At 41.3% G+C, this 25,973-nt stretch overlaps 1 protein-coding gene and 1 long non-coding RNA gene across 6 annotated transcripts; one reads left to right on the top strand and one right to left on the bottom strand.

Annotated features, from left to right (window-relative positions):
• The first annotated feature begins 257 nt into the window (after positions 1 to 257).
• nfyc (nuclear transcription factor Y, gamma) lies at positions 258 to 22,997 on the top strand. 5 transcript variants are annotated; one of them, XM_030147047.1, is made up of 12 exons: positions 3,352 to 3,433; positions 4,333 to 4,362; positions 12,458 to 12,567; positions 12,687 to 12,758; positions 13,970 to 14,083; positions 15,803 to 15,898; positions 18,062 to 18,238; positions 20,407 to 20,475; positions 20,897 to 21,055; positions 21,428 to 21,532; positions 21,683 to 21,739; positions 21,894 to 22,997. In XM_030147047.1, the coding sequence occupies exons 3-12, from the start codon at positions 12,469 to 12,471 to the stop codon at positions 22,011 to 22,013; spliced, it is 1,068 nt and encodes a 355-aa protein (XP_030002907.1). In that variant the 5' UTR covers positions 3,352 to 3,433; positions 4,333 to 4,362; positions 12,458 to 12,468; the 3' UTR covers positions 22,014 to 22,997. The 5 variants fall into 5 exon arrangements, with proteins under 5 accessions (XP_030002906.1, XP_030002908.1, XP_030002907.1 ...); XM_030147046.1 differs by lacking the exons at positions 3,352 to 3,433; positions 4,333 to 4,362 and adding an exon at positions 258 to 371; XM_030147048.1 differs by lacking the exon at positions 4,333 to 4,362 and having other exon boundaries at positions 3,317 to 3,433.
• LOC115428209 (uncharacterized) lies at positions 22,583 to 25,764 on the bottom strand. Its single transcript, XR_003936588.1, has 2 exons — positions 23,721 to 25,764; positions 22,583 to 23,464 (listed from the first exon to the last, which is right to left on the bottom strand). It is a non-coding gene; the product is annotated as an uncharacterized LOC115428209 (long non-coding RNA).
• Between the last annotated feature and the right edge of the window lie 209 nt (positions 25,765 to 25,973).

The following is a 25,973-nucleotide window of genomic DNA, read 5'->3' as shown; positions in this document are numbered from 1 at the left end:
TATGTTAGATCGTTGGTTTCTTGGAAGTAAAAAATATTTAGTATAAAAGTTATTCAACTGAGTGGTAACTTTAATTTTGATATATTATGAAATTAAGGAAAAAAATCCTATTTAATTTTTTTTTTTTTTTATATATATATATAATTGTTTTCCGTAATATATATGTTAAAAATGACAAACACTTGGAACATGCAGCCTTTTAAAACGTTATGAGGGCATTGACGTTGATGCCATGGTACGTGTGTCAACGTCATCACGTTCTTACGTGCTGCTCTTTCCGGTTCGAGTAGCAGCCATCTTGATTCCCCTTGCTAGCTAAATAAAATAAATAATACGCTGAGCCGGACTTCACTTCGAACACGTTAAACAAAGTGAGTAAGAAAGGAAATTTCGTTTGCCTGTTGTTTGTTCAAGAGAAAGGGGTCAGTGTTGGGTGGAAGTAGGGGCAATTACTTCGCTTCTTTTCATTTGCTGTTCTTGACCAATAGACGATTGTTTTGGAAGATGAACATAGGCGCCATTTCCCTCCCCGCTCTCAGCGGCGCTTATTGGTGGCCCGCTGAAGGGATCACGGGCGGCCAGGAAGCTGCCGTCTTATGTCCACCATGTTGGATCTTGTCCGAATGATTGTCAGGCGGACTGGCCGGTTCCATTTGAGCCCGAATGGCGTCGGTTGCAGAACGAACTTAGCCCTAAAAACCTTGATTGGTGGAATCTAGTCCGAGGTTTGATTGGTCTGAAGGACAGATCCAAACGTTGTCTTTATTGGTTAGGCTGCTTCTTCCTAGCTTTGGAAAGCTTTGCAAAGTTTCATTTGGTAGCAGGGCTCGTTGTCCACTGCTTATTAAATTTGCGGTCACTGCGGTGATCACCTGTGCTGTAATACAACAGTCACCATTGTGCATCTCCTACAGGCTAACATTATGTTGACTGTCGTTAGCTTCCAGCCGCAGCCGTGTATGACCACCATAGCGTTAGCTAGTAGTGTCCAAATGGTCCAAGGTTACCTGTCAAGCCAAGTGTTATATTAGCAGATATGCCACACCATACCTCTACGGCACATTTTAATACCATACTACAGCCTTGTTGAAAGTGGAAAAATTGCATTCAAGGGTCATATGTCCAGAAACAAAGTCACTAGCGTGTTAATCGGTTCTCTGTGCAAATGCATTGTGCTTGGTCTGTATAAATAAGTAGGGCTTTGTATTTTTTTCCCGGGTCAGAATAACCAAAACTCATCTTTCAACTAGAATTTACTACGGGGTATTATATTTACCATATATCGCTGTAAACCCAAACGCTGTGTCAAATCTGGACGGATCCACCCAGAATTATGCTGCACTTGTGCTCAGGGGTCTATGTTTAAGTTTATTATTTGAACAAATTGTCCCTTTTTCTTATTAACATTTAACACTTATTCTTATTAATTTCTTATTTAATATGAAATACGTTTTACCAGTAATATTCTTTCTTCTGTATTCACAGCAATTATAACACCCCGAAGTGCAGGTTGGGACCCCCAAAGCATTTCACAATGACTTTAGAAAATCTGTCTCAACACATATCAGCGTCTCGCAGCCATTCTGATAGGTTAGATTTATACAGTATGGGCACTTGCTTTAGCATGCAGATGCTTAATATTTAATACCAGAACTATATCTAACCTTTGTTCAAGTCAGTCAGGAAACCATCAAGTTGTACAGGTGTGTATTTGTTTTGGGGATGTTTGTGTGTGAATTCATCACTTGGCCTTGCTACCCTGAGGGAGCTGTGTGTTTATGAAACTCATAGTTGGTCAAGTGTATGTTTATCTCTAAACAGCATCAGTGAGAGCAAACATACCCCAGCTACGGGCAGTACAGGTCATGGGAAGGTCTCATTTGTACAGTGACCTTGCCAGGTGTCATTACGAGGCATTTTGGGTAGTCTGCACCTACAGAAAGTGAACTGCTGTGGTATGGCAGCCATGCTTGTTAGATCAATCTTTGTGTGGCGTTACTATAATCATTAACTGGACATCTGTAGTACCAGCTCTGGTCCCTATGCTCTTCTCAAAAATAGCAAAGAGAACATTTAGCTTTGCTTCTCTTGAGTCTATCTCATTCGCTTGCCCTCTCTCCACTTGTTCCACCCCTCCCATCCTGTAACGACTCTCCTCTGTGTCCTTCTCCATCCTTCCGGTTCCCCTCCCCCTAGGTTTTTCATTGATGGGGCAGGTTTTCTCTTTCTCTCCCTCCTAAGCTTGATGTGTTCCTCACTCTGTCAAGACTTGATGCAATATGCAGCGCAAGGTTCAGGTCATAACATCGTCTGTTGCCAAGTTATCTTTTATAGGCCCCTCTGACCAGTGTTTGTCATGATAAAACCTCTTGTTCCAGTTTCTATAACTTAATAATCTATTTTTTGACATGTATGTATTTTAATAAGATTGTCTACATAAAGTGAACTAATGTGAATGTATGTGGCAGCAGGGCACATAACTTACAGTGTCCTGCTCTGTTGTTCCAAAGTAAAGGTTACTGTGTATAAACTGAGCACATTAAACCAGTGGTAAGTTAACAAGAAGGGCATTGTATGACATTGCTGATGTGGTTTTCTGATGACGTTTTAATTGTGCAAGTTGCTGTGAGCGTCGTTTTTAGGTTCAAGACAACACTGTCTTTATTTACAGACTTTCACCTTTCTCTTAAGTCTTGTTTATCCACAAATAGGACAAGAATTAAATGCACTCCGTGAATCTGCGGATGTTCATGAAACCAATCTAATTGCTCCACAAGATATTGCAATAATTTATATTGGTGAAATTTGTAAATCTGATTCACACCATAGCTTAACTTTATTTTGAGTACTATTTTGGTTTCAGAAAGTTGCCTAACAAAATGTGGTTTTTAGTTGCAGAGTTCTAAACAAGTCAAATTCAACTAATTTGTATTCCATGAGAATAGTGAGTTACTATCCATGTAAATGTAAATTTGCCCTTCATTTAGCATAACATTAATGGTACAACAATGACTCTCATTATAACAAGTAGTTTGGCCAGAGGCTAGATGTTTGTGTTGTGTACCTGTGACTCTGAGCAAGGATGAATGAGAAAGCAAGGACAAAACATTTGTGTGTGTGGATGTGCGTGTATGGTTGTGCACACGTATGAGACAGCGAGTCTGCTCAGTATGCTTTTGTACTTTAAATCATGTGGATGCAACATGCGGCATCCATTCTGGCACTTCTTGTAGCCAATAGAGACCAGCATAGCTGCCTGCATCACTGCACTTTGAGCCTATAATGGCATAGAGGAGGTGGGGCTAAGGGAGACATTTAGTTTGACATTGTAAATAAGCAGAGAGCAGTTGTCAGAGAGCAGCCCGTGGAACCTTTCTCATCCGTCCAGCAGCAGCAGAGACTGGGGGAGCGCTTGAGGACAAACAATGCAGAGGCAAGCCGCCATTAGCATAGCTTCACACAATCCTAGCAGTGCTTTCCACAACTTTATTCAGTCTTTTTCACCTATTCTGTTCTTTACTCTCTCTTCCTCTTTTCTTTTCCCTGACCCCTATCCTGCAGCTCAAGGTAACTTAGAGCAGGAAGTTGGCTGTCGGTAAAAGGGGGTTGGGCAGAGGAAAGGGGAGGAGCAGGGGATGTGTTAGCACTGACTGATTTGTACGGCGGCCAATGGCAAACAAGTGTCCCATCTTCTCATTGGTTTCAAGTGTCAGAGCGAGGTGGGAGCCGGCTGTGAGGCGGGGTTTGAGTATCATGTAGCATGCTAGATTGATTACTCTTGAATGTTAAAGGGGAAGGAGGCTAGAGATTTTTGTCTGTGAGTCGGGAGTGCCGCTGTACTGTTTGCCTGCTGCTGTGCTCGCTTTCTGTTGCCTCTCTCCCTGTTGTTTGCTCTGGGCCAGGGGTCAGCTCAAAGACAAAACGGGAGGGGGTTACCGGCTAAAAGAGAGGGAATGGGGTCAGAGAGTAAAGGAGACCCAGAGAGGTCAGCTGTTGAAGTCAGGACAGATAGAAGAGACAGGGCTGAATGTTTAGGACGTTTGGGGGGCTGCTGAAGAAGACGGGGTAATGTGTAAAAGGAGAGTAGGAGAGAGCAGGGGGGAGGGGTAGGAGAAAGGGGGGCTTACTCTTCTCTGTGTGTCCGGGTTGGGAGCCTTTTTAAAGCTGTCCAGTGGAGCCAGAATGCCTTTTGTCTGTTGATACGATCAGGAGACTGGAGGAAGTGAAGGAGCTGGAGAGAGTTTTTCTGTCAACCTCTGTGCCGCTTCTTCCCTCTGCTGTTTTTAAGAAGGAGACTTGAACAGGGCTATCTGTTTGCCTCTGCTCCAGCAGTGCAGACCACTCACCATGAAGGGCACAGGGGTAAGTCTGAGCACTGAAAACACACAAAAAGAGGTAGTCACATTGGTCTTGCTTTGGGTTCAGAATAAAATGTTAACCTGTTTACTTTCTGCTGTTTCTCCATCACACTCTGCAGTGATGAGAGTGTGTCTGTCCTTTACAGCCGTCCCTTATCCCCCTCCCTTTGGTGTCGTCTCCTTGGAAGATAGGAGTTGTGTGTTTCAGATGTGTGTGTGTCTTTCAGGTGTCACTTTGGTTTTATACAGTCTGTTGATAATTGATCATTTTGTGTATCTAATGAATATTTCAGAAAGTTTTTGTTTCAGTTCAGAGCAAAGTCTTTTCCTCTTTTGCTGTCACTTATTAGATTTTGACTACAGACCACCATACAAGCTAACATTTTTAGCACTAATTCAACACACCATATCAACAGCTTTGTAGTATACCAAAGCAAGACTTCAGTTGCACTCAGCTGCACTTAACTTGGTGTCTTGGTGGCACCGATGTCCTGAAGGCCGGAGTGCTTCTACTTGTCAGTTCGGACCCCACTTCCCCTTGGCGTCCTTGCCTACGCATCAGACCCAGACAGTGATGCAGGGACGAGCACCGGCGATGACATCCACATTGAATTTGGATTTGTTGCATTTGGTGGACTCTGCGATGATCTATTTCTCAGTGTTGTTGTCAGTGTTGGTGTCAGGGGTCCCCAGGGGTGGAGGTGCAGCTGGTTACTTTGACCTTAGGACCCCCCCAGGCCCCCACCCCGACAGTGTCAGACACCCAGATGGGACAGGCTGTCAGCCTGTCAGCTGCAGGGCCAGAGGAGGCTAATAGTTTGATCTGATCTCTTCTGATGGAATCTTTGGAGGGCGCCTCTTCTCTCACTTCCCTCTGACTCCCTTTCTCTCCCCTCTCTTGCTCCCTAATTGAAAGTTTCCATTGGTGCCTTTGACAAAACAAAGTCCCGTTGGGGAGACAGAGAGAGAGAGGGAGAGAGTGTGTGTGTGAGAGAGAGATTGAGAGAGGGTGACTAAAAATAACTCTTAAGTTGAAGCCCTTGCTGCCAAATCCCAGGGTTGGCTGCTGTCTGTATGAGATTTGAATATCATTTGTGCCCAGTGCTGTTCTACTGGCTCACCGGGGGAAGAAAAAGTCAACGAAACACACAAACACTTGACATAGCTAGGCCTTTGAGCTTATCGCTAAGGTGACCACCACCGGCCTCTCTCTTTTGCCCTTGCCTGTGCTGTGTTTTTACATGTGTACACTGTCACTAAAGGCGGTGTGGGCAGCTAGGAGGGGGGGAGTCAGCTGCGTTCCAGTGTGTAATATGCAGGTAGCTTTAGCCCTGCCTACTTTGACGCCAGAGACTGGGCCTAGCAGTGGATGAAGGTCACAGGAATGTGAGATTGGCTTCTGCAGTCTCTCTTGTCAGCAACGAAGAGGAAACGTATAGAGGGAGATGAGAGTACACAGAGGAAGTAAAACTCGAAGGGAGCACAGCTAATATATGTACAATATGTGATGTTTTTATTATGCTTCTTAGAAAGTACACAGTCAGAACCACTGGGGTCACTTAAGTGCTGCAGTGAAAGTTGAAAAACCTGTCCTCTGCTCTCCCCCTCTTCCTCCCCCCTCTCACTTTCATCTTCCTCTGTCACTCTTGGTCTCTCTCTTTCTCCCTCCCTCCCTCTCTCTCTTTCCCTCCTCCCTCTCTGGTTTCTCTCTCTCCTCTGTTGAATGACCTTGGGAGATCAGTGACTAGCACTTCCTGGAGTTGGCTTGAAGCAGAACCAAGGGCAAAGTTTGTAGGGCTGTTTGGTTGGCTGATTTTGTCCAGCCATGCTAAAAGGTTGCACTGTAGGTCAATATTAGCATGTCAGTCATTATAGCTCCATCTGTGCTTTGAAAACACAAAATGACTGTAAAAATGCTGTGTTCATACAGGTCCTGGTGGTTAATCTGTAATTCCTGCCTGAGAACTTCTTGTTTTTTTTTTTTTTGCTGAAGTAGATCATTTACTCTGCATGCTGTAAGTCTGCCAGTTTGTTTCTGTGTTGTATTTGTGATGGGGTTCACCAAGGTGAAGGATATGTAAATACAGCCGTTTGATTTACACATAGTATTTACAACAAATGTTTGTTTGTATGACATTTGTGACCAGGCGGTGTTTATTACATTTGTTTGGATCCAGTAAATCACATTGGTTTTTCTACTAGGATCCTTTATGACCAGAAGAAATAATATGGCGAGTTATATGAAATTGTGTTAATATTTTTACTTTATGTACTATTTATGATAATTTATGACCTGTAAACACAATAATGTACTTTTCTCTCCTTGGAAAGTCAGTTAAAACCCAGCAGACTTTAACCTTTAATGACCTTCCTAAAATATGCCCTTTCTGCATAATTTACTGTTTGACACAGCAATTTATAGAAAATTAAGGTGTTTTTTTTTTTTTTTTTTTTTTAGGACACTAGTGTAGCAACAGTCATCCCATGTTGGTTCTTGTAATATACAAAAATGTCTTTCAGTTGATTTCATCATTTATAGTGAAATAGAGTAGTAACTAGTCTACTGGGTACATGTTTGCTCTTTGAACAGTCAGTGTAATTGTAACCATGTATAATTCGGATGTATATGGTTATTTTGAGGTCAGTCATGGTCTGTTACAGTTTCTTCCTCATGTTAGCATTGTCTCCTATTATTTGTCAGCATCGTTCATGTTCTGTTGCCCTTATCCTTGTGTTAATATAATAAGTCACTTGGAATCAGGAGGGAGTAAAAAAAAGTTTGGGAATTACCTAAACAACCACAAAAACAGCCCCAGAATCTGCATTCACAGCACTATAAAGTGGAGGAATAATTTTTATAATGACTACAGTCTACTTACAGCACACATTTTAGTGCTTTTGAATAATTGAACCAGGTGAGAGTAGGCCTGACTTGCAGCTTTTCACACTCGTAGATCAATAAACTCTTAACCATCTATAATTTTAATAGGATGTGTGCCAAAGGTTCTTCGCAGATTTAATGTTGATAATTCACACTAAATGGTGATAATTACACCTGCTACACCTTTACTTCAGCACAGTGTGCTGTCTGCAGCTTTTTTTGTGGTTAGGCTGTTCTTAGTTCACATCTGCCTCAAAGTGTCAGGTCTGCTCAGGGAAAGAAGAATTCTTCACTACAGTGACAATGTGATACCAAAACACCTTGGGGGTAGGGGGGTTTCTCTGCTGCAGACAGGCCTGCAGGTTGTCCTGAACTGCCTTTCCTCATTACCTTGCAAATATACTCAGCAGAACTAAGCTAAATTCACACCAACTGTTAGGTTGTTAAGAGCCCAATTAACCACAGAGCATTTAACATTAACTCAAGAGCAGTTATTCACCTACCTTAAGTATATTCTCTTTAAACAATGATGCCTATCTGCAGGTTTTGGTCCTGCTGTTGTCCTTTCATTGCACTTTGGAGCAAAGAATGGCATATGGCTCAGTGGTTTACCCCATCGTCTGTCTGTCTGCATTGCTATCAGGTGTTTTTGGGCAGGAATTGAAGGCTCATGTAAAGTGGTGTGATGTCAGAGTTGGAGCGAGTAGCCGATGCTGCGATGAGTGGCCACTTGATGTGACGTGCCTCTAAGCGAGGGAGGGAGGGAGGGAGAGATGAGACGAGAGAACAAGAGCGGAGAGATGTAGGACTGGGTTGGCAGAACAACATTAGCGCTGATTCAGCTGCTGCAAGCAGAGCAGCATTGACTTCCTCTGAAAAGTTGGAAGAAAGGGATCAGGTGAAAGTAAGTGAGATAGAGGAAGAGAGAAACATACACCCACGAATGACAGAGAGGGCTGGAAAGTACTGGAGAAGCGACAGGAAGAGGGATGTAGAGCTGCTAAAGGAGGAAGAGCAAGTTGCTGTGTTGGACAATGTCGACAAAGCACAGACACCACGTTTGTCCTCAAAGACACACAGACACACAGCCCAGCTCGTCAGAAACCCAACACCAACATCGCTTTGTCTTGATGACCCGATGAAGGACAACAGAACCGCAGGGAAGAGGAGAGGAGCGATGCGGAGTACAGAACAACACAATGTACCCTAATATAGCATACAGGAGCAGCTTATGACAACACAGCAGAGATGAGTTTGTTGGATTTACTGCACAGTACAACACAATGATACGCAGTATTATCAGGAATACCAACTCAAATGAGTATAAAAATACTCTACATATAATACAATACACTGTGTATTGAATGCAGTACAATAAAATAACTAAGTGCTGCTGTGTTCCAGCTAGCTTTATGTATTTTGCCTGCGTACATTTCTCATAGTCTTTCTTTTAGGGGTCCTTTGATAGTGGATATATAAAAGTTGATATTTAACAATAGAAGAAGGGAAAAGCTCAAATGAATTTGTCAGCCATCAACAATCATTTGCATTTATTAAAAACTTGATAAATGTGGAACTAGTACTGTCAAGGTCAAAACAGAACCATCTTTCCAGCAGACCAACAGTGTAATTTCAGTGCAATTCATTAATAATCCTGGTATGTATATAAATTGAACATCAGTTAATTAAAATACATCTCATACACACAATGATGGTGCCTTGACTTTGTGTATTTTTAGTAGTAAAAATAGAGGTTACTGGGTGTCACTCCAGCTCAGTGAGTATATGTGCAGCCCTCTATAGGGTTTTGTTTGTCCTTGCATGTCTAGATGTTATGGAACCATCAGCCAAGTTCTGCTGAAACATTTGTTTTAGTCTAACATATCAATACCAGTACATCAGCCAAAGTGATTAATGAACTGACCTGTACTCTCTTTAAAGCTTCATACTGTATATGTAGATTAGAGACTTGAAACAAAGAATCTCCTCGGCTAGTAAGTCATCTTTACATGGGCTTTCTCCAGTTGCCTGCATTGCTTTTTGACATTTATTAGCTTTTGGGGAGATTGAAAATAGATTTTCTTTGTGCAGATCATGGCCCCTCTCAGTATTTGTTTGACTAGGACTTGGGCCAGACCATAGAAGGTGTTGCACAAAGTCAGCAGAGAGGGCTTTATGTTCTGCATTTGTATATGAAACACAGATGAGCTCCCACACAAACTTTCCACTGATGTAAGACCAATAGAAATATGGTAATGTTGGTGTATTGTAGGTAGCTAACTGAAGGAGCAATGCTTAAGGGCATGTTGATATGTAGTCCTTCTCTCTCGCAAACTGTACATGTTGGTATGCCCCCCCCCCCCCACACACACACACACACACCTTCTCACGCTTCAGCCTGCCTCTAGCTTGCACTTGCATTTTAATTTCTTCTCACATATTGACTTCCCCTCTGCCCTCCCTTCCACCCTGCCGCTGTGGTTAGTGTGAGGTTTGTGTATTTAGACTGAAGGTCACAGGGTCACAGGGAGGGGGTTGGAGTATATGTATGATTTAATAACAACAGCTCAGGCTCTCACTGTGTGTTTTAGACGCATAGTATGCCATTTTTGCCAATAGGGGTCTCTCAGTCTAAACAATGACAAAATACATAGTTTAATGACTTTATGAAATATCTTGGGATTATAGCAGATATTGTTTTCACCACCATTACATTGCATTGAAACAATATCTGATGCTTCTCAGGCAGAAAGTATTTTAAGTGTTATTGTTTTGACTATTTAGTAATTTATTTCTGAATTTCTGCAAGTAATTCTGGTAATAATTTAATGCTTTTACAGGTGACAAAATTAAATGGGCCATCACATTGAATAAAATTACACACTTCACAATTCGCACGTCGTTGGAAGCAATTGATATGATTTAAGTACACACGCAAACAAAATATATACAACAGGCCTAGGTGTTTCTTAATTATTTTATACAGAAATGCTTTTATATCTTTGAGTGAAATGCAGGAGTTTAACATCAGTGAAATGTGTACGAGGGAGTAGATGCAGAGATTTTCTGTGTGTTATCTTTTATCAATGAATCATTTGCTATTTTAACTCCTCTATCCTCCTCTGTTACCTCTGGGTGACAGCATTGTTACCATGGTAATAAGTGTGTTGCTTGTGTCTAATGTTGTCAAGTGAATTACCTAATTATTGTTTATCAGACTACCAGTTGGAAGGAGCCACACAAGCTGGCACACACAGATACACAAGGTTGTCCTGTTGAGAAATATCACAAGATCAAGTGCTGATATGGGCAGTAAAATCCTATTTAGCTCGAAAAACAAATAGCTCCCATTGATTTAATTTCTTTCAGCCCATTTCCATGGTCCTGTTGTTACCCAGCGTAGCGACACAGACCACCAAAGAACTGGTTGGGGGTGGGGGGTGGGGTGAATTCACCCACAAAGCTGAGGAGAAAAACTACAATTCCCGTCCATCATTCCTGCCCTGTAGAATGCTGGGACTGTTGAAGTGACTGCAGGATTTCAATCAACCTTGAAATGCAACTGGACACTGGAGCGTCAGAGAGAAAAGGGGAGACATTGTCAAGGTCAATCATTAGCCTGGCATGCCATAGCTACAAGCAGCCTGATTGATTTATATAAAGCCACCCCCCTGCTGCCATTCTGTCTCATTGATTTAGGCTACTCTGTGCTGAAAACTGAATGACAAAGTGGCTTGTAGCAGTCCTACTTCTGTATTATTCAGTAACTTCCACTGCTGCGCGAGAAGAGAGAGCCCTTGTCAAAAATCAATCAGGTTAACTGCCCCCCTTTTTAAAAGAGTTATTTAACACTGTAAAATATTTACACATTAAGTTTTTAAGTCGTAGCACTTAACTTAGTTGAATCAAGAAACTGAGGTGGACTCAGTCAGAAAATTACCTCACATCAGAACCTAGAGACGGAGACACTGGAGGTGTTTGAAAGACCGTCTTGTTTTGTATTAGTGTGGACCAAAGCAGGAGCCATTCATGCTTGTTGGCTTAGAGTCAGAAAATAGAGGGGAAAGGGAGGAGACCCCCGTCTCTTTTTACACTCTTTGTACTGTCATGTCTGTCTGTCTCTCTCTCCCTCTCTCTCTCTGCCTCTCTCTCATCCTGTGTCACCCTCCTGTTCTGTCTTATTTGACCCACATAGCCAGTTTGTGCAGCAGTCTGACGGCGGCCCTGTCTGTCTCTTACCTCCCCCTGTTAAAGCCTTTGGCACTTTGTCTTAGTGTTGGATTAATGCTGAACTGGACAAGGCACAACCCCTCCTTCGGCAACACACACACACATACACACAAATGCACCCCCCGTCTCTCTTGAGTACCTCCACACACTCATCTCTTGTTCAGTACCCCCACCCCCCCACCTCCATGTTTCTTTTTTTTTCCCCCTGCTGAATCTTTTCACAGAGGTAGAGACAGAGTGAAAGAGTACAATCCAGACGCTCCAAGCTCTGCGTGCTCAGACAGGCAGGCCAATATTCCCAGCAGATTCCTGGCATGCCATAGTAACCTGCTGGATCCTCTTTTAAACTGCCAGGCCCCTTGTAGGAGAGTTTTACGTCTACGCAAATGTGTGTGTGTGTTTGACATTTCAGTTTACAACTTTTGCTGATTTGGGCAGCACGTGTCTCTGTGTGTTCACAATGTGTGCAATCCCCCTCCTAAAAAAAAAGTGGTATGCAGCTGTTGTGAGGGAGAAAAAAATACACAAACATCCATGCTCCCCCTTGATCTGTGGCTTCAGCGTTCTTAGCCTGTGTGGGGTCACCGTCAGAACCAACCACAGCCGCAGCTGACTGGCACATGACGTCCTTGTGTTTGCAAAGCAGCTCCAGTTATCTGATGTAGTCGATAGAGACTTCACTTTAAGGCAGTATGTAGCCAGTCTGATGGTGGGTTCTTGGGCATGTCAGTATCCCACAAGGACAAGAATAGAAGCCCGTCGTGGCCCTAATTTAGATTTCACTGTATTATAATTATAGACTATGATAGGATATGTGGTTCTGACACACGGGAAGAGAGTTCAGACCAGCACAAGGCCTGGCTTGGATTATCACCGACACTGTACTACATGTCCTGGCTGTGTGACCTGTTTTAGCTGTATGTGAATCATCCAGGTCTTTCTGTTTTGCTGTTATAATAAGTAACCTTTTTGTCCTCTGTTGATGCAGCACAGTAGAGGATGTCTGCAGATGCATTTGGAGCTGGAGGCAGCGATGCACAGCAAACCCTGCAGTCCTTTTGGCCCCGTGTCATGGAGGAGATCAGGAACTTGACTGTGGTATGACCACTGAAACAAACGCACACCTACAGTGGAAAAAAAGAACACCAAAGCGTAGTTTGCCAATATGTCATTTTTACTTGTTGTGTTCCCATCTGAAAGTTGTTTATTAATTGCAGAAGGATTTCCGTGTGCAGGAGCTGCCTCTGGCTCGGATCAAAAAAATCATGAAGCTGGATGAAGATGTTAAAGTAAGAAGCTGAAATAATTTACTTTTTAAGGAAAATTTGAATATTATAGTAACTAGATATATTGTTAATATTTTTTAAAAATTAATTCTTACATTCAACCATAAAAGCATTTAAACAGCACATTTTAAAACTGAAAAACACATGCACTCATTAGTCACTTCATTTCAATGTATTGTTAGACACAGTCCATTTAAAAAACATGCAACAGTGCAGTGTCTTGATACAAGGTCTACTGTTGACAGTGATTCGTCAAAACATTCAGTGTACATACAAAAAATAAGAATTTGCTTGAAGAACATCATCTTTAAGTAAATTAACAAAACAGTTTATGTAGCGCGTTGCTGTTAATATCACCAGGTGAGCAGTGTGAATTAAACAGAATGTTAGATTTTTATCATACATACTTTACCAACAGCAGTTAACTAAAATATTGCTATGAACAGCAAGTGTCCCCAGACTATTTTCAGAGGACACAGTTTGTAACACTGATCATTTGCATTAAACCTTAGTGTACAGACACAAGTAGAAGTGATTTTCGCCACATTACAACAGATTATCAGATAAGACTGTCCCTGGTCTACAAAGACTGCGTCATTTGTGTGCAGCTTGGATGTGTCGTGTATGTCAAGAGTAATATCCCCTTAGCTAAGCAGGTGCTTAAAGTGGTAAAGAGATCAGGAGATCACTAGCATATCTGAAGAAAAGACCCTTCTGTCAGTCCTGACACAGCACCTTTTACTGCCTTCACTGCACGTGTGCAGGTAGAGGCCTTTGAACCGTATAGAATAATTACTGGATTAAAGCTTCACATGATGTATCACAATCATAAGCATATTACCATGTTGGTAAATGTGGGTTTTCAATGCCATTCTGTAGAAAAAGGGCCTGCCCAATTGTGATTTTACTAATGTGAAGAGGATGGTAACAAACATTTGATATGAAAAGAATAGAAAACTTCAAGTATTTTGATTAATAGTAATTATATTCAGCATGATTCTTTTGGAGTGGTGTGCTGTACCGGTGTGTCAGCATGCAAACAATTTATCACACTGTCAGTCTTAACTAGTTAACCAGTTTATTATAGATTTTTCCCTCTTTTTTTTTTTTTTTTTTTTTTTTTTTAAGTACCTGTGAAGTTGGTGGCAGTAGTTTGATGGTTGATAGATTGTGGATGCATTTAACCAGGTGTAACTCCCCTCTTGTTTGTACAGATGATCAGTGCAGAGGCTCCAGTCCTTTTTGCTAAGGCAGCTCAGATTTTCATCACAGAGCTCACCCTCAGAGCATGGATCCACACTGAAGACAATAAGAGACGCACACTACAGGTCAGAAATATACTTTTTATTGTATCCAAATCTGTTGCATTATTTTTGTTTTCTGGAGGTCCTTCGTCTAAAATCCATTAATTTTAATAGTAGCTCTTAAAATATCTTGGATTTAGTTCTAAGTTGAGGTCTGTTTTTAAAAAAAAAAAAAAAAAAAAAAAAAAAAAAAAGAATCCACCTGCTTCAGTAAAACACTCAACTTTGGGTATAAAGACATTAGAGCATTGCATACAGCTTCTGTAAAAAGACACCAGCCAACATCTGCATTCATTTAGTGTTGTTCATCACCGAGGTCTAGCCACAGTGCAATGCAACGGAAAATAAGTCAAAAAATTTAAACTGTTGAAATTTTTGCATTAATATTACAATATCTTTACTGTGTTTCCCTGTCTCTTGTTTTTGTGTATCTATATTTTTATTCTTCTCACACACTCTTGTATCTCTTTGGTGTGTTATTGGTTTGTCATTTTGTGTTCATTAAGGCTCTACATCTACATGTATACATTTATAAGCAGAGGCCCCTCACCATCCCTCGGGTTTGCTCTCTCTCTGTCCATTTGTAAGCAAAGCTAGCTGGGCACTGGTGACCCTTTTTTCCTCTCCAGTACCACATTTTTCTCATCTGCTGTTCTGAAGTTGAAAAAGAGATGGAAAAGGAGGCAGGGAACATGGGATGGAAAAGTTACAGAACTCAAAACGGAGCTTGTTTCACCTGGATGATAAAAGGGGAAAACTGTGGAGCAGAACATGAAAGCTTTTAAGTCCGCGTTATCCATTCACATACCTCTGAGAGATCAGCAGCCCATGGATATGTGTGTGTTTGTCAATGCAGGTAAAAAAAAAAAACAACACAAAAATACAGTGTGTAATCAGTTTAATCACAGGTGTTCTTGAAGAACACTCAAATTAAAGATCTGCTTTGAAGGTGTGCTCCCTTTTCTGTTGTCTTGGCTTATCTCATGCTTGTTTTTTTAAATACACTCTCAGTTGGTGTAACTTTGTCCTGCGTGCTAGAAATAGAAACTCCATTTACTGCTAAGCTTTACATGTTAATTACATTTTACACCACAGATGACTCATTGGGTATTTATGACGCATCAACTCATAAATGTGTGATTTTCCTTGTGTCTTAGTGAGTGAAAAATTTTGCCCTTCATTTCCACATGTTTATACATACACACACATACAGAGCCTCAGTCCTATTGTGAGGAGGGCACGCCAATTGGGGTTACCATAGCAACGCTCATCAATAGAACAAGTGTAGATGTGACCTGGTGTTACCAGATATTAATCAAGCTGCTATAAATAGCCTCAAGTGCAGGGAGGGCCACAATGGGGGGTCCTGACAACCAATATCCTGTGGAAAATTCCACAGAGATGGCACACTGTTGAGGATATAGGAAGGGGTATAGCAACATGTAATGAACTGGGGGAAAGCATCTCTGTTATTTATTTCTACCCATCACATCCAAGACGGTTGGCAAATAAATAAATTTTAAAAAGCGGTTGGACTTTAACATAACTTATCCTCAGTTATCAGCATGGATGCCTGTTGCAGATAAACTAATAACTTTATTTTCACTCCACAGTAGCATTGCATGAGGTTATATCAGGAAGTTGACCTTGGACCTTTCTGTGTGTTTGTTTATAGGTAGCTGCATATATGACTTAGCATAATTATGCCTCAACTCTGACCCTCTGTGTGTGTTATCTTTACAGCGGAATGACATTGCCATGGCGATAACAAAGTTCGACCAGTTTGACTTTCTGATTGACATTGTGCCCCGGGATGACCTGAAGCCCCCTAAACGACAGGTAGAGACTGCCATGCTGCTATTATTCTCAGCACTGTGATACCAAAGCACAGTGTGAGTGTGGCTTTAGAAAGTCTTAATATTATACCAAGTACATTACACAGTCTGCAATTTGAGTGTTTGACGCCTCAATTGCCACAAACTTTATTTTACAAACATAAGTAATTTATTAGTAAAGACTTACAATGTAAAAAGAATTACATTTTAAGACATTTCAACTTATACACACTGGAACATCCTCCAAAGGTGTTAAAATAATTTGTTTTGGGCCTTCATTGGGTGCCTTTTGATATTTGGCAACCTGGAGGTGCTGTAAACATCCTTGACTGGAAGCTGGGGTTTGGACAGCTATGGCTTTCAGTCGGATGTTTGCAGCAGCTTATTGCCGCTGACAGCCAACACTGAGCTCGGCAATGACACCATGAGTGTATTGTCATCACGCATTTGACGAGTATGTCCACTGCCAGGGACTAATTCACTCAAGGCAGATGAGTTGAGTTTCTTTTCCTACAGTAAACGGTGCATTGCAACCATTTTGTTGCTCAAGTAGAACACTGATACACTGATGTACTCCATATAAATTTAGGATACCAGATGGCAAAGTGAGATATTTAAATTTGTTGTCAAGTAGACTGTCTCCAGGCATGTAAACATCCTACACTCTCAGCTGTGTTGTCATGGAGCTGGGAGAGGGGTGTTTACGCTTCTGGTGACGGAGAAACCTCATCAAGATGAAGGCCTGCTCATTAGTCAGATATGTAGCACACAGGTTAGTCTTCTCTGATAACTCAATTTCTGTTTATTGTTTTGCTGCCAGGCTAACAAGCTGTCAGTTTGGTGGGTTATGCTGAGTAAACTGAATATCATCCAGAGATTGTATATAAAGATGGATGATGCAACAATGCTTCCTGACATTTGTGGAAAAAAGGAAGGAAGTTAAACTATCAAGAGAACAATCATGATCTGTTCTGTGACACATTTTGGAACCAGTGTTTTTGCAGTAGTGGAGCAGAGATGTGGTGATCACCAGCCAGCCTGCTTCTTTATTATTCCTCATTGATTGGTCACTACAGCTGTGAATCTACCTTTTTTAATTTCACATAATTTATTAAAGACAAACTGATTAGCAGGTCAACAAAGAATGAGAGGGAAAAAAGGACATGCATTTCAGGTGCACTCTTCTGTGATGGTCCTCAAAGATGGTATTCAAAGAGAAAATTGGTGGTTAGTGTCATGGTCAAGTACACTTTGACCGAAGTCATTAAACTGCCAAGCTTCTGTTGTTTGGACAAATCACTACTTTGTGAGTCACAGAATCTGCAACAGAGTCTGAATTCACAGAATTTTGAGTGAAGCATGTGAAAAGTAAAGCACAGTGACATTAAAAAAAGTTAAGATTTGTGGGGAAAAAAAAAATCAAAAATTAAATTTTCGCCTGAAGAACTGCTGTTAAGAGGCAACACAAATAATCTTGAGAAATAGGGCAAATGAGTTTACCATTGATTTCTAAGACTTAAAGTGAAAAAGGAAAATATACCACTGGTGTTTATCCTGGTTCACCACCGAAAGCTGGAAAAAAAATGGCATTTTTGGCCCTGCTGATTCGAGAAGTTATGGCTCAAAGATCAAATTTAGCAAAAAATACAGTAGTCAACTTTTGGAAAAATATTATTGGTCATGTATTTTGTTAGTTTGTCTTATAGGTTAATGTTGAACAGGTGAGGTTTCTATCTTATGCAATAGCCAGCAACAGGCGTTGGACGAGATGCACTGACTTCACTATAGAGGAGCTGTCACTACATCCATGATTATATACAGTCTACAATATTTACACTGATGATGTATTTCTGTAGGTGACCTCGAATGGGTCAAAGAAAATGCATAAATGAATGTGTTCAACATCATCAGCTTCAGTGTGCATGTGTAGTTCATAAATGTTGGACTATTTGACACATTTATTTGTGTTTTGTGGATGTTCGATATTAACCAGTATGGTGCTTGTAATGGATCTTGGGTCCAGATTGCATTACTCTTCCCCTGCCACAGCCCATCAGTTATTTATCAGACCTGCCTTCCTCTACCATTACACCCACAAAAATAATTCATGGAGATGTAACAGACTGATAGGCCTCCTTCATTGTGTGTATATGTGTGTTTTTTTCAGGAGGAGATGCGTCAGTCAGTAGCTCCAGCAGAGCCGGTGCAGTACTACTTCACCTTGGCTCAGCAGCCCGGGGCCGTTCAGGTGCAGGGCACACAACAGGGCCAGCAGCCTGGAGCGCAGACAGCCACAACTATCCAGCCTGGGCAGATCATCATCGCACAGCCACAGCAAGGACAGGTAACCGAGGCATCTCATTAGAGCTTCCGCTGGCTTCATCACAAAAAGTAAAGGACCCACATTAAGATTTAAAAGAATTGGGAAGCAAACTAAGGAAGTAAATGAATGCGACATTTTATAAAAGAGTGTTTAAATAGATAAAATACTGATCGTAACTAAGAGGTTGACCTGATCCCACTGAAACACATACATTACCAGTCAGAGAACATTGCATTCATAAAACTTAAGTGACATGAATGAATAAAGAAAAATCCATTTTAAAATTGTGGGTTTTAACTGCATGTATGTGCACCTGTGTAAAATCTGATTGGATCATAAACCCTAGTTAATATCCTGCTGAAACGGGTCTGTCACTTGGATCCTTTTCATTAACTTAATTAACACTGGCCTTAGCTAACATTTTGGAGATCATTGTCCCACCAGCAGGAGTACTGGACCCCCAGTACATACCCCATTCATAACTGAACGCATACATGAAGGGAAAGTCATGTATGTATGAACACTTTTCACATTTTTCAGACATTCTCTCCTTTTATAGAAATACTGTTACATATTATTCGATTAAAAGTGATATAATTAGTCCATGTAATACAATACCCACAACTGAAACTGTTTGGCATTTTGCTTGTAGTTGGTCTGTATTTATACAGCATTTTTTTACTCCCAGATTTGCATGTGCCCTACAAGTCTAGTTAATGAATAATGACTAAATTAATCTGTTAGGCCTGAGGCGCTACGTAGGTGTTGCTTTAGAAGTGATGTACATACCAATAAAAAAGGACAAACTCTTTGTCCACAATCTCAAAACACCATTATAAAACACTATCTTAATGTTTGCCACGTTTGTTGATATTTTATGCTAATAATCTCTAAGAACTGAAACCTGGGAATCAATTTTTGTTTCTTATTGGAATCACATACCTACCCAGTGCAGACGTATAGGTACCCAATTCTGCATACGCACATCCTTGCAGACACCTGGTATACATTCCCTTTAGCAGCACAGTGTTTTTGTTAACTATAAAATAACAAAAACTATTAAAAACAGAAAAACAATATGCATATTTGTTTGTCTCTCTAATTATCTTGTCCCTGCTACTTTTGCTCATAAGCTCCCTCTCTCCAGCCCGGTGTCTGCATGCCATGTAGCTGTGCTGCTGGGCTGCTGTGGTGCTTCGTGCTGTTTCAGCAGACTGCCTTTAGCTGAGCTGTCATAGTCGTTTAGACCTGGCCTGATTCACCAGCACTGCTACTGCTGCAGTCCCTGCTGTGAGAGCATGGAGGTCACACTTTGACACTCACCTTAGACTTTAATGTAGGCTGTTATTGAAGCAGCTCATTAAGGTGCACCACGAGGAACTGTCAGCCCCTGAATAAAGGCGTTTGGTTTGTTACAACGCTTTTGATAGCTCTGAAGTTCTACAACTGCTTTCCCTGTCATTTCTAACTGCTAATTGTATGTTTTTCCTGTGCTGTGCAGATGCAATGTAAAGTGAATCTGGTTCTCAGTACACCATATTAATCCTAGTGCATCTCTGTAATCGTGCAGTCCTTCTTTCCTAGTCATATTGTTTCCTGCTTACTTCCACTGGTGCAAAATGGGGTTTGATTGCCATTAACCATTAGCTCATGTCAGAACATTGCATTTTAATTGCTGTGTGAATACTTTATAATGAAGAATGAACAAATATGGTGAAAATGAAAGATAACAGTGATGGGTTCAGATGTCATGTCTTTTTTCCTTCTTTTTAAGTCTTTGTCACTAGTTGTCATTGCTGTATCAGTTCTGCCATTTTTCTCACAGGTCACCAACTCTTTCTTTACGTAGTGATATTGAGCTTGAGCTGCTGCCTCAAAACCTCAGTACAATAAACATGTGTTTTTAAAACCTGTCCATACTCACTATGCATTTTTTAAAATTTGTTTATCTCAGTTCACCTCATTCATTTCCTTGTTGTACTTGCGTATCTCACAGACATGCTCTCAACAGTCATTTGCTGCTTATGCCACTGTTTTCTCCATCATTGAAGCTTTCTATGCACACCCTCCACACATGCTTGCATTCATGTGTTTGTTAAGCTGTTGCAGTCGCTGCTTTCTCACTGTGTGTCTTTCTCTCATTCTCTCATCCTCCCCTCCGCCTGGTCGTTTATTCTGTCGGCCATCAGATGCTGCAAGGTGCCACAATGCAGCAGTTACAGCAAGTGCAGGTGCAATCACAGGGCACACCCATCACGGTAAACACTCATGCATCTACAGCATCCATACACTCAGCACACACTTTGGCAGCTTTTTGTTGCTGCTGCCCTATAGGTGACGGCTGCTTTAACCTGCTCGGGTGACTGAGGTCTGTAGGTCTCACCGCAGCATGAGATCAGGTGGCCTTTTCCTGGATAGTATGACAGACAGAAGAGAAAGAGTGGTTTGAAATGTGCCTCGTCACCTGATGTTCTCTCTTTAAGTATACATGCCTTCATACTGCTGAATTAAATCCTTATTTCAGGGAAGTTAGTGATCTCTGGGTTGCTTTTTGTCAGTCATAAACCACATTTCTGTACTAGCTGCTGCTGCTGTTTTTCAAAAGCCGATGCATTACTTATGTCTTGTCTTCTCTCTCTCTTTCTCTCTGTCTTTCCTCTGTTGCCTTTACTTAATCAGAGTGCTCCCGTGGCCATGCAGGTGGGTGAGGGCCAACAGGTACAGATCGTCCAGGCGGCAGCAGCACAGGGTCAGGCTCAGACGGCTCAAGCGCAAGGACAGACCATGCAGGTCATGCAGCAGATCATCACCAACACAGGAGAGATCCAGCAAATCCCGGTAAGAAAATTAAGGCAGATTGAATGAAGGAAAGAAAGGACGCCATACCCAAATTTAAATTTTCTTATTGTTTTAGTAAATCAGCACAGCAGTGCCATGGCAAATACACCTGGATAAACCTTGTTACAACAGTAAAAATGATGCAAAGAAACCAATACAACTTAAATTTACATGCAATGAAAGATCAAGGACTAAAACGGTTTCAGTGTAACTGTAGCTCCACCCTTCACTGTTTGATTAAAACACACACACCACCAAAGATAGTGGGTAATCTTTTTGCTGTGATAGAGGGAAGATGGCTGTGACCTCTGGATTATAATGACCTTTGCTCTAAACTAAAGTTTGTCTCCCCCTTGTGTTGCACGAGTGTAGGTGCAACTAAATACAGGCCAGCTCCAATACATCCGTTTAGCTCAGCCTGTTTCTGGCGCTCAAGTGGTCCAAGGACAGATTCAGACCCTCGCTAACACCCAGCAGGTACTCAAACACTAGACATTTACATGATGGCTTATTTATCTTGTTTGATTTATTTGTATTGACGTGTAACTTTTTAGATTCTTGTCTTGCTGTCCTCTGTTTATCTCTCCTTTTTTGTAATTTTTGCATCTTTTTCCTGCTTCTTTTTAGATCACACAGACAGAGGTACAAGGACAGCAGCAATTCAACCAATTTACTGATGGACAGGTAATGTGTTAATTATTATTATTAAGTGATATTGTTTGTCCCCAGTGAAAGGTGTATCTGTGTGACAAATAGCAGCCAGTTGAAACTGAAACATCATTGAATCAATCCAACAAAACCCCTCACCTTCAACCTCTCTTTGTCTTTCATTTCACAGCAGTTGTATCAGATTCAACAGGTGACAATGCCAGCGGGACAGGAGCTGACCCAACCAATGTTCATTCAATCCACCAATCAGTCAGCTGACACACAGGTCACGCAGGTCAGCACCGATTGAAGCTGCCCCCCCGGAACCCACTCTTCACACAGTTAAACGCACACACACCACCCCATGTGACGACGACGGAAGCAGCCATCCTCCAAGAACGCTAGACGACATTGATTTTTAGCAGCGCACATGTAGACGGGACCTTAAATCTTGTAACACCTACTGTTTTGTAATACATTTGCTACACTGGATCAGAAACCAAAGGGACACTGATAGACTCTCTCAACATCATCTGCTAAATTTAACATATAGACAGGTTTTGTTTCTTGTACTTTTATCAACCAACATCTGTGTAGAAAGTACAGTTCACAGCCACTGCCACAGTTCCTGACATCCATCTCTCCACAGTGACCAATGCCTTTTTACTCATCTCTTGTTCAGATGTGTTGTTTTTTTTAATATAAGAAAGTTTCTACTTTATACCTTGCATCTTCTTATATTTTCTGTGTTTGGAAGTCAATCTGTCATCTACATGTCCCCCTCCTCACTTTCCTGTGGTTGGAAGTCGCCATGGGATTGCTCACTCCCCCACCTGTTTTTCCTTTTGGGAAAACATGAATCGTTTTTAATTGTTTATGATATTTTGTCATGTAAAAAAAATGAAGCCATATACCTCAGATTTTCACTGTTGCAGCAAGTAAATCTAAGGGATTGCCAGAAGAGGTGATAAGGTTCAGCGATAATTTCATGTAGTCATTCTTTTATGTTGTTTCCCACATTGTCGTTGAAGCACAGTTTGTTTGTTTTAAGGGCTTCGATGGTGTGTGTGTGTATGTGCTTTTGTTTCCTCACACTGCAGTCATCTCTCATCCTGTTACTCATTCTCTCATCCCTCTGTCTTTTAGAGCAGGGACTCCTTTCTCTGCCTCTATGCAGTTTCACACCGCCGTCTCTGTCTGGGTGGTTTAAGAGTCTTGTGCCCTGGTTTAAGGCTCATGTATAAACACATGACTCAGTCTAGAGCAAAAAAAAAAAAAAAAAACATCCTTTTTATAGAACTATCCCCCCCCCCCAATTTTTTCTTTAGGTTTTGAGATGACGTTTGCCCTGATATGGACCCCCCCCATCATTTTTGTACAGTAATGATTATTATCAGTGTTCTTCTTATTGTTGTTTTTGCATGTAGTTCAAACTGCCAGCATGACATGCAATAGATAGGTACAATTTTATTTTGAAATTCCTTTTTTGTAAACAAACTTGGTTTTGTGGGAAAAAAATAAAATCCATAACTTGTCTAAGAGTCTTGTTTTTAGAGTCCTTTAAGTTTGTGTCAGTTGCTTCTCAGTTACTAATGATGCTTTTATTGTTTTGTTACAGGCTATTTTAGTGCCTTAATGGTGGGTGGACAGTAGACAGGGAGGCAGGAGTGAAATTCTGCAGCAGAATCCACCCAGCAACCCCTACTCTGTATCCAGGTAGTTGCATCCCTTTTGCCTGAATCAACAATATTAGTTCGTTATCTAAACATAAAAAGAAAATTAAACACAGGAAGTTACTGTGACGCTTGTGGTGTTGTTCTAAATAGCCACAAGGGGGAAGCACTGATCTAACAAATGCTACAAATACACTACCGGCATATTAAAGCACCTGATTTATTGCCAGACCTAAGTTTGATAATTTTTCACAAAGAGCATTGTTTTAGAAGTGCAGACACATCTAAAGTGCACACCGACACTATAACTGTCTGGCAAAAATGTGCAATCAATATATACCCACCTGAAACAGTATGAACACCACTAATCTGATTTCTGCTGCCCTCCGCCGGCATTGGAAAAGCTTCATGTGCCAGAAGGGGCGAGCAGTTAACAATAGAGTCACGAGTTATTTGGCTGGAGACAGCTCAGCTCCTGCGAGATCAGACTGCATTCCTTATCCGACCTAAATCTTGAAAGGAAGAGAAGTAATTATGGCAAGAGCAGAAAATTAGGAGGTAGAGAGATGCGTGGTGCTCGTAATGTCCCACTTTACCTACAGTAATAGGCCTCACATTCAGCTTTGTGTCAGTGTTGAAAGTGAAAAGTCACCGCTTTCCACTCCGCCATGTGAAGAAAAGTGAACGCATCCATAGGAAAGTGCTCATTCACTTCATGATTGTGTAATTGAGCCATAAGTAAATATTACTCAAACTGGAGGGCTCTTTCTTAATCGACTTAATCACAGAACAATAACTGCATTAACGAGGGCAGACTCATGCTTGGCTCTTTCTAATAGGAGCACTGAGGATTGTGAGAATGTTTGAGCTTAAGTCAAGCGTGAAAAGGATTGTCTGCTGGTATTTTTCTTGGCTGGCTCGTCTGGTCAGATCAATGCAACACTGGCCAGATGAATTAGGGCTGTCCGCCTTGGATGTGGTCTGGACCTTGTGACAGAGTCTGCAACACCAGTTGGTCTCACCCAGTAGAAGATAAACGGAGCAGACGTTCACTTAAACAGGGTCTTTATGATCCTCTTTTCTCTTGCTGAGGTGTTGGGAGATTTTCTTTTAATCATCATCAAACTTCGATGCAGGTGTTTCCCAGGTCCTGGTGTTTTAGTGGTTGTATAACAATTACGTGACACTTAAGTGATCCCTGGAGTGAAAAGTTTCTTACTACTTATCTCCTTTCACAAGGAGCTCAGAGTGCAGGGTCAGCAATAGACTGGCACCTCTCAAACAGGAAACATAACCAGGTTTTCCATTGTCTCCTGCACAAATAAACCCCACATCTATTCAGGCTATATTTGTGTTGGGTTTATTAATTTATGATGTCAGTGTTGTCGTTTCACTTTTAGTAGGATTTTTCACTTTTCAAATGATCCTTTAACAATAATGAACATCTGCTCTCCAAAATGTCTCATTTTAGCTGTAGGTGTATAAGGAGAAAAGAACAATAGGGCACATTAGTGAACACCATTGTTCAGATCACTTCAGTCCCATATGAGATGCTTTAGTTGTGCTAAATTGTAGCTGCTGCAAGAAGTGTACTTCCTGCTCTAGACTCCTCCATATGCATGACATTTTAAAAAATTTTTCTTTCCACCTAATACTCAAGTTTTAGGAACTAAGAACGCATGTAGTGTTACTGATAAACTTTAGATTTAAGACATGAATTACTGTTTATATATTACAATACAAGATACAGATTAAGTATTAATCTCTAGGGAGGAAAGTCTTGTCTTTGACCAAAAAACAGAAGAGAAATAGAATTAAAACAAGTAATCAGTGAATTATTTACAGAATATATAGTCTCTGACTGAGGTGTAATATTCAGTGCTGTCTTGTAGAGAGGTGAGTTGTCCGCTGCAGGATGGTCCCATGTGTCCAAGATGTCCTCCACCTTTTTAATGTGCATGTCTCCACCGCAGTCCCCAGAGAGTCCAGCTTTTTCCAAAGACTAATGCAGCTTCACCTGATACGACACTTTGACCTGGAGCTGCCCTCACTCACTGACTGTTCTGACTTTCTCCTGGTTTCTTTTGTTACCCGGGTCTCTACTTGGATTTGCTTGGTCAGTGCTTTTATAGCAGCTGTTTAGGTCATATTTACTTTGCATGATGGGAGTGAGGTAGTGTCTACACCGCTGCAGGCCCCCCTCCACCCTTCTTAATGCTTGTCAGTAAAAAAATAAAAAACAACTCTCAGTGTGGGAGGGGTCTGCTTAGCCACTTCAGTAAAAGCAGCCATAGTGGAAGTAAGTCACAATGGATCTTTTGAAAGTCCATGAATGGGCCACTGAGTGAGGTGTCTGTCAGAGCTACTGTAATTTCCTGACTTGAGTTTGACACCAGAATAGTAAATTGTCAAAAGTGCTTTACACTGGAAACCCCTCTCATGTCAGCTGACATTTTTACAGTGTCTACGTGATGGTTGGAGTGTGCTTCTCAGCGGGGACTGACACGGTGTCATTTTTTTTCTCTAAAAACTACATGCAGACTCATTAGAACAACATTAACCCAACACAGCGGACTCTGAATCAACAATCCATCTGC

The sequence above is a fragment of the Sphaeramia orbicularis genome, chromosome 11 (genome assembly GCF_902148855.1).
Source record: "Sphaeramia orbicularis chromosome 11, fSphaOr1.1, whole genome shotgun sequence".
Lineage (NCBI taxonomy): Eukaryota > Metazoa > Chordata > Actinopteri > Kurtiformes > Apogonidae > Sphaeramia > Sphaeramia orbicularis.
Note: the sequence above shows the minus strand (reverse complement) of the source record. Positions and strands in the feature narration are given on the sequence as shown.

What these genes read in the sequence shown, in the direction of transcription:
- nfyc (XM_030147046.1), top strand. Translation starts at nt 12,469, where the DNA reads ATGTCTGCAGATGCATTTGGAGCTGGAGGCAGCGATGCACAGCAAACC. An exon ending in AGCTGGATGAAGATGTTAAA is followed by an intron (nt 12,759 to 13,969) that starts GTAAGAAGCTGA and finishes TTGTTTGTACAG; the next exon opens with ATGATCAGTGCAGAGGCTCC. An exon ending in GAGAGATCCAGCAAATCCCG is followed by an intron (nt 21,056 to 21,427) that starts GTAAGAAAATTA and finishes GCACGAGTGTAG; the next exon opens with GTGCAACTAAATACAGGCCA.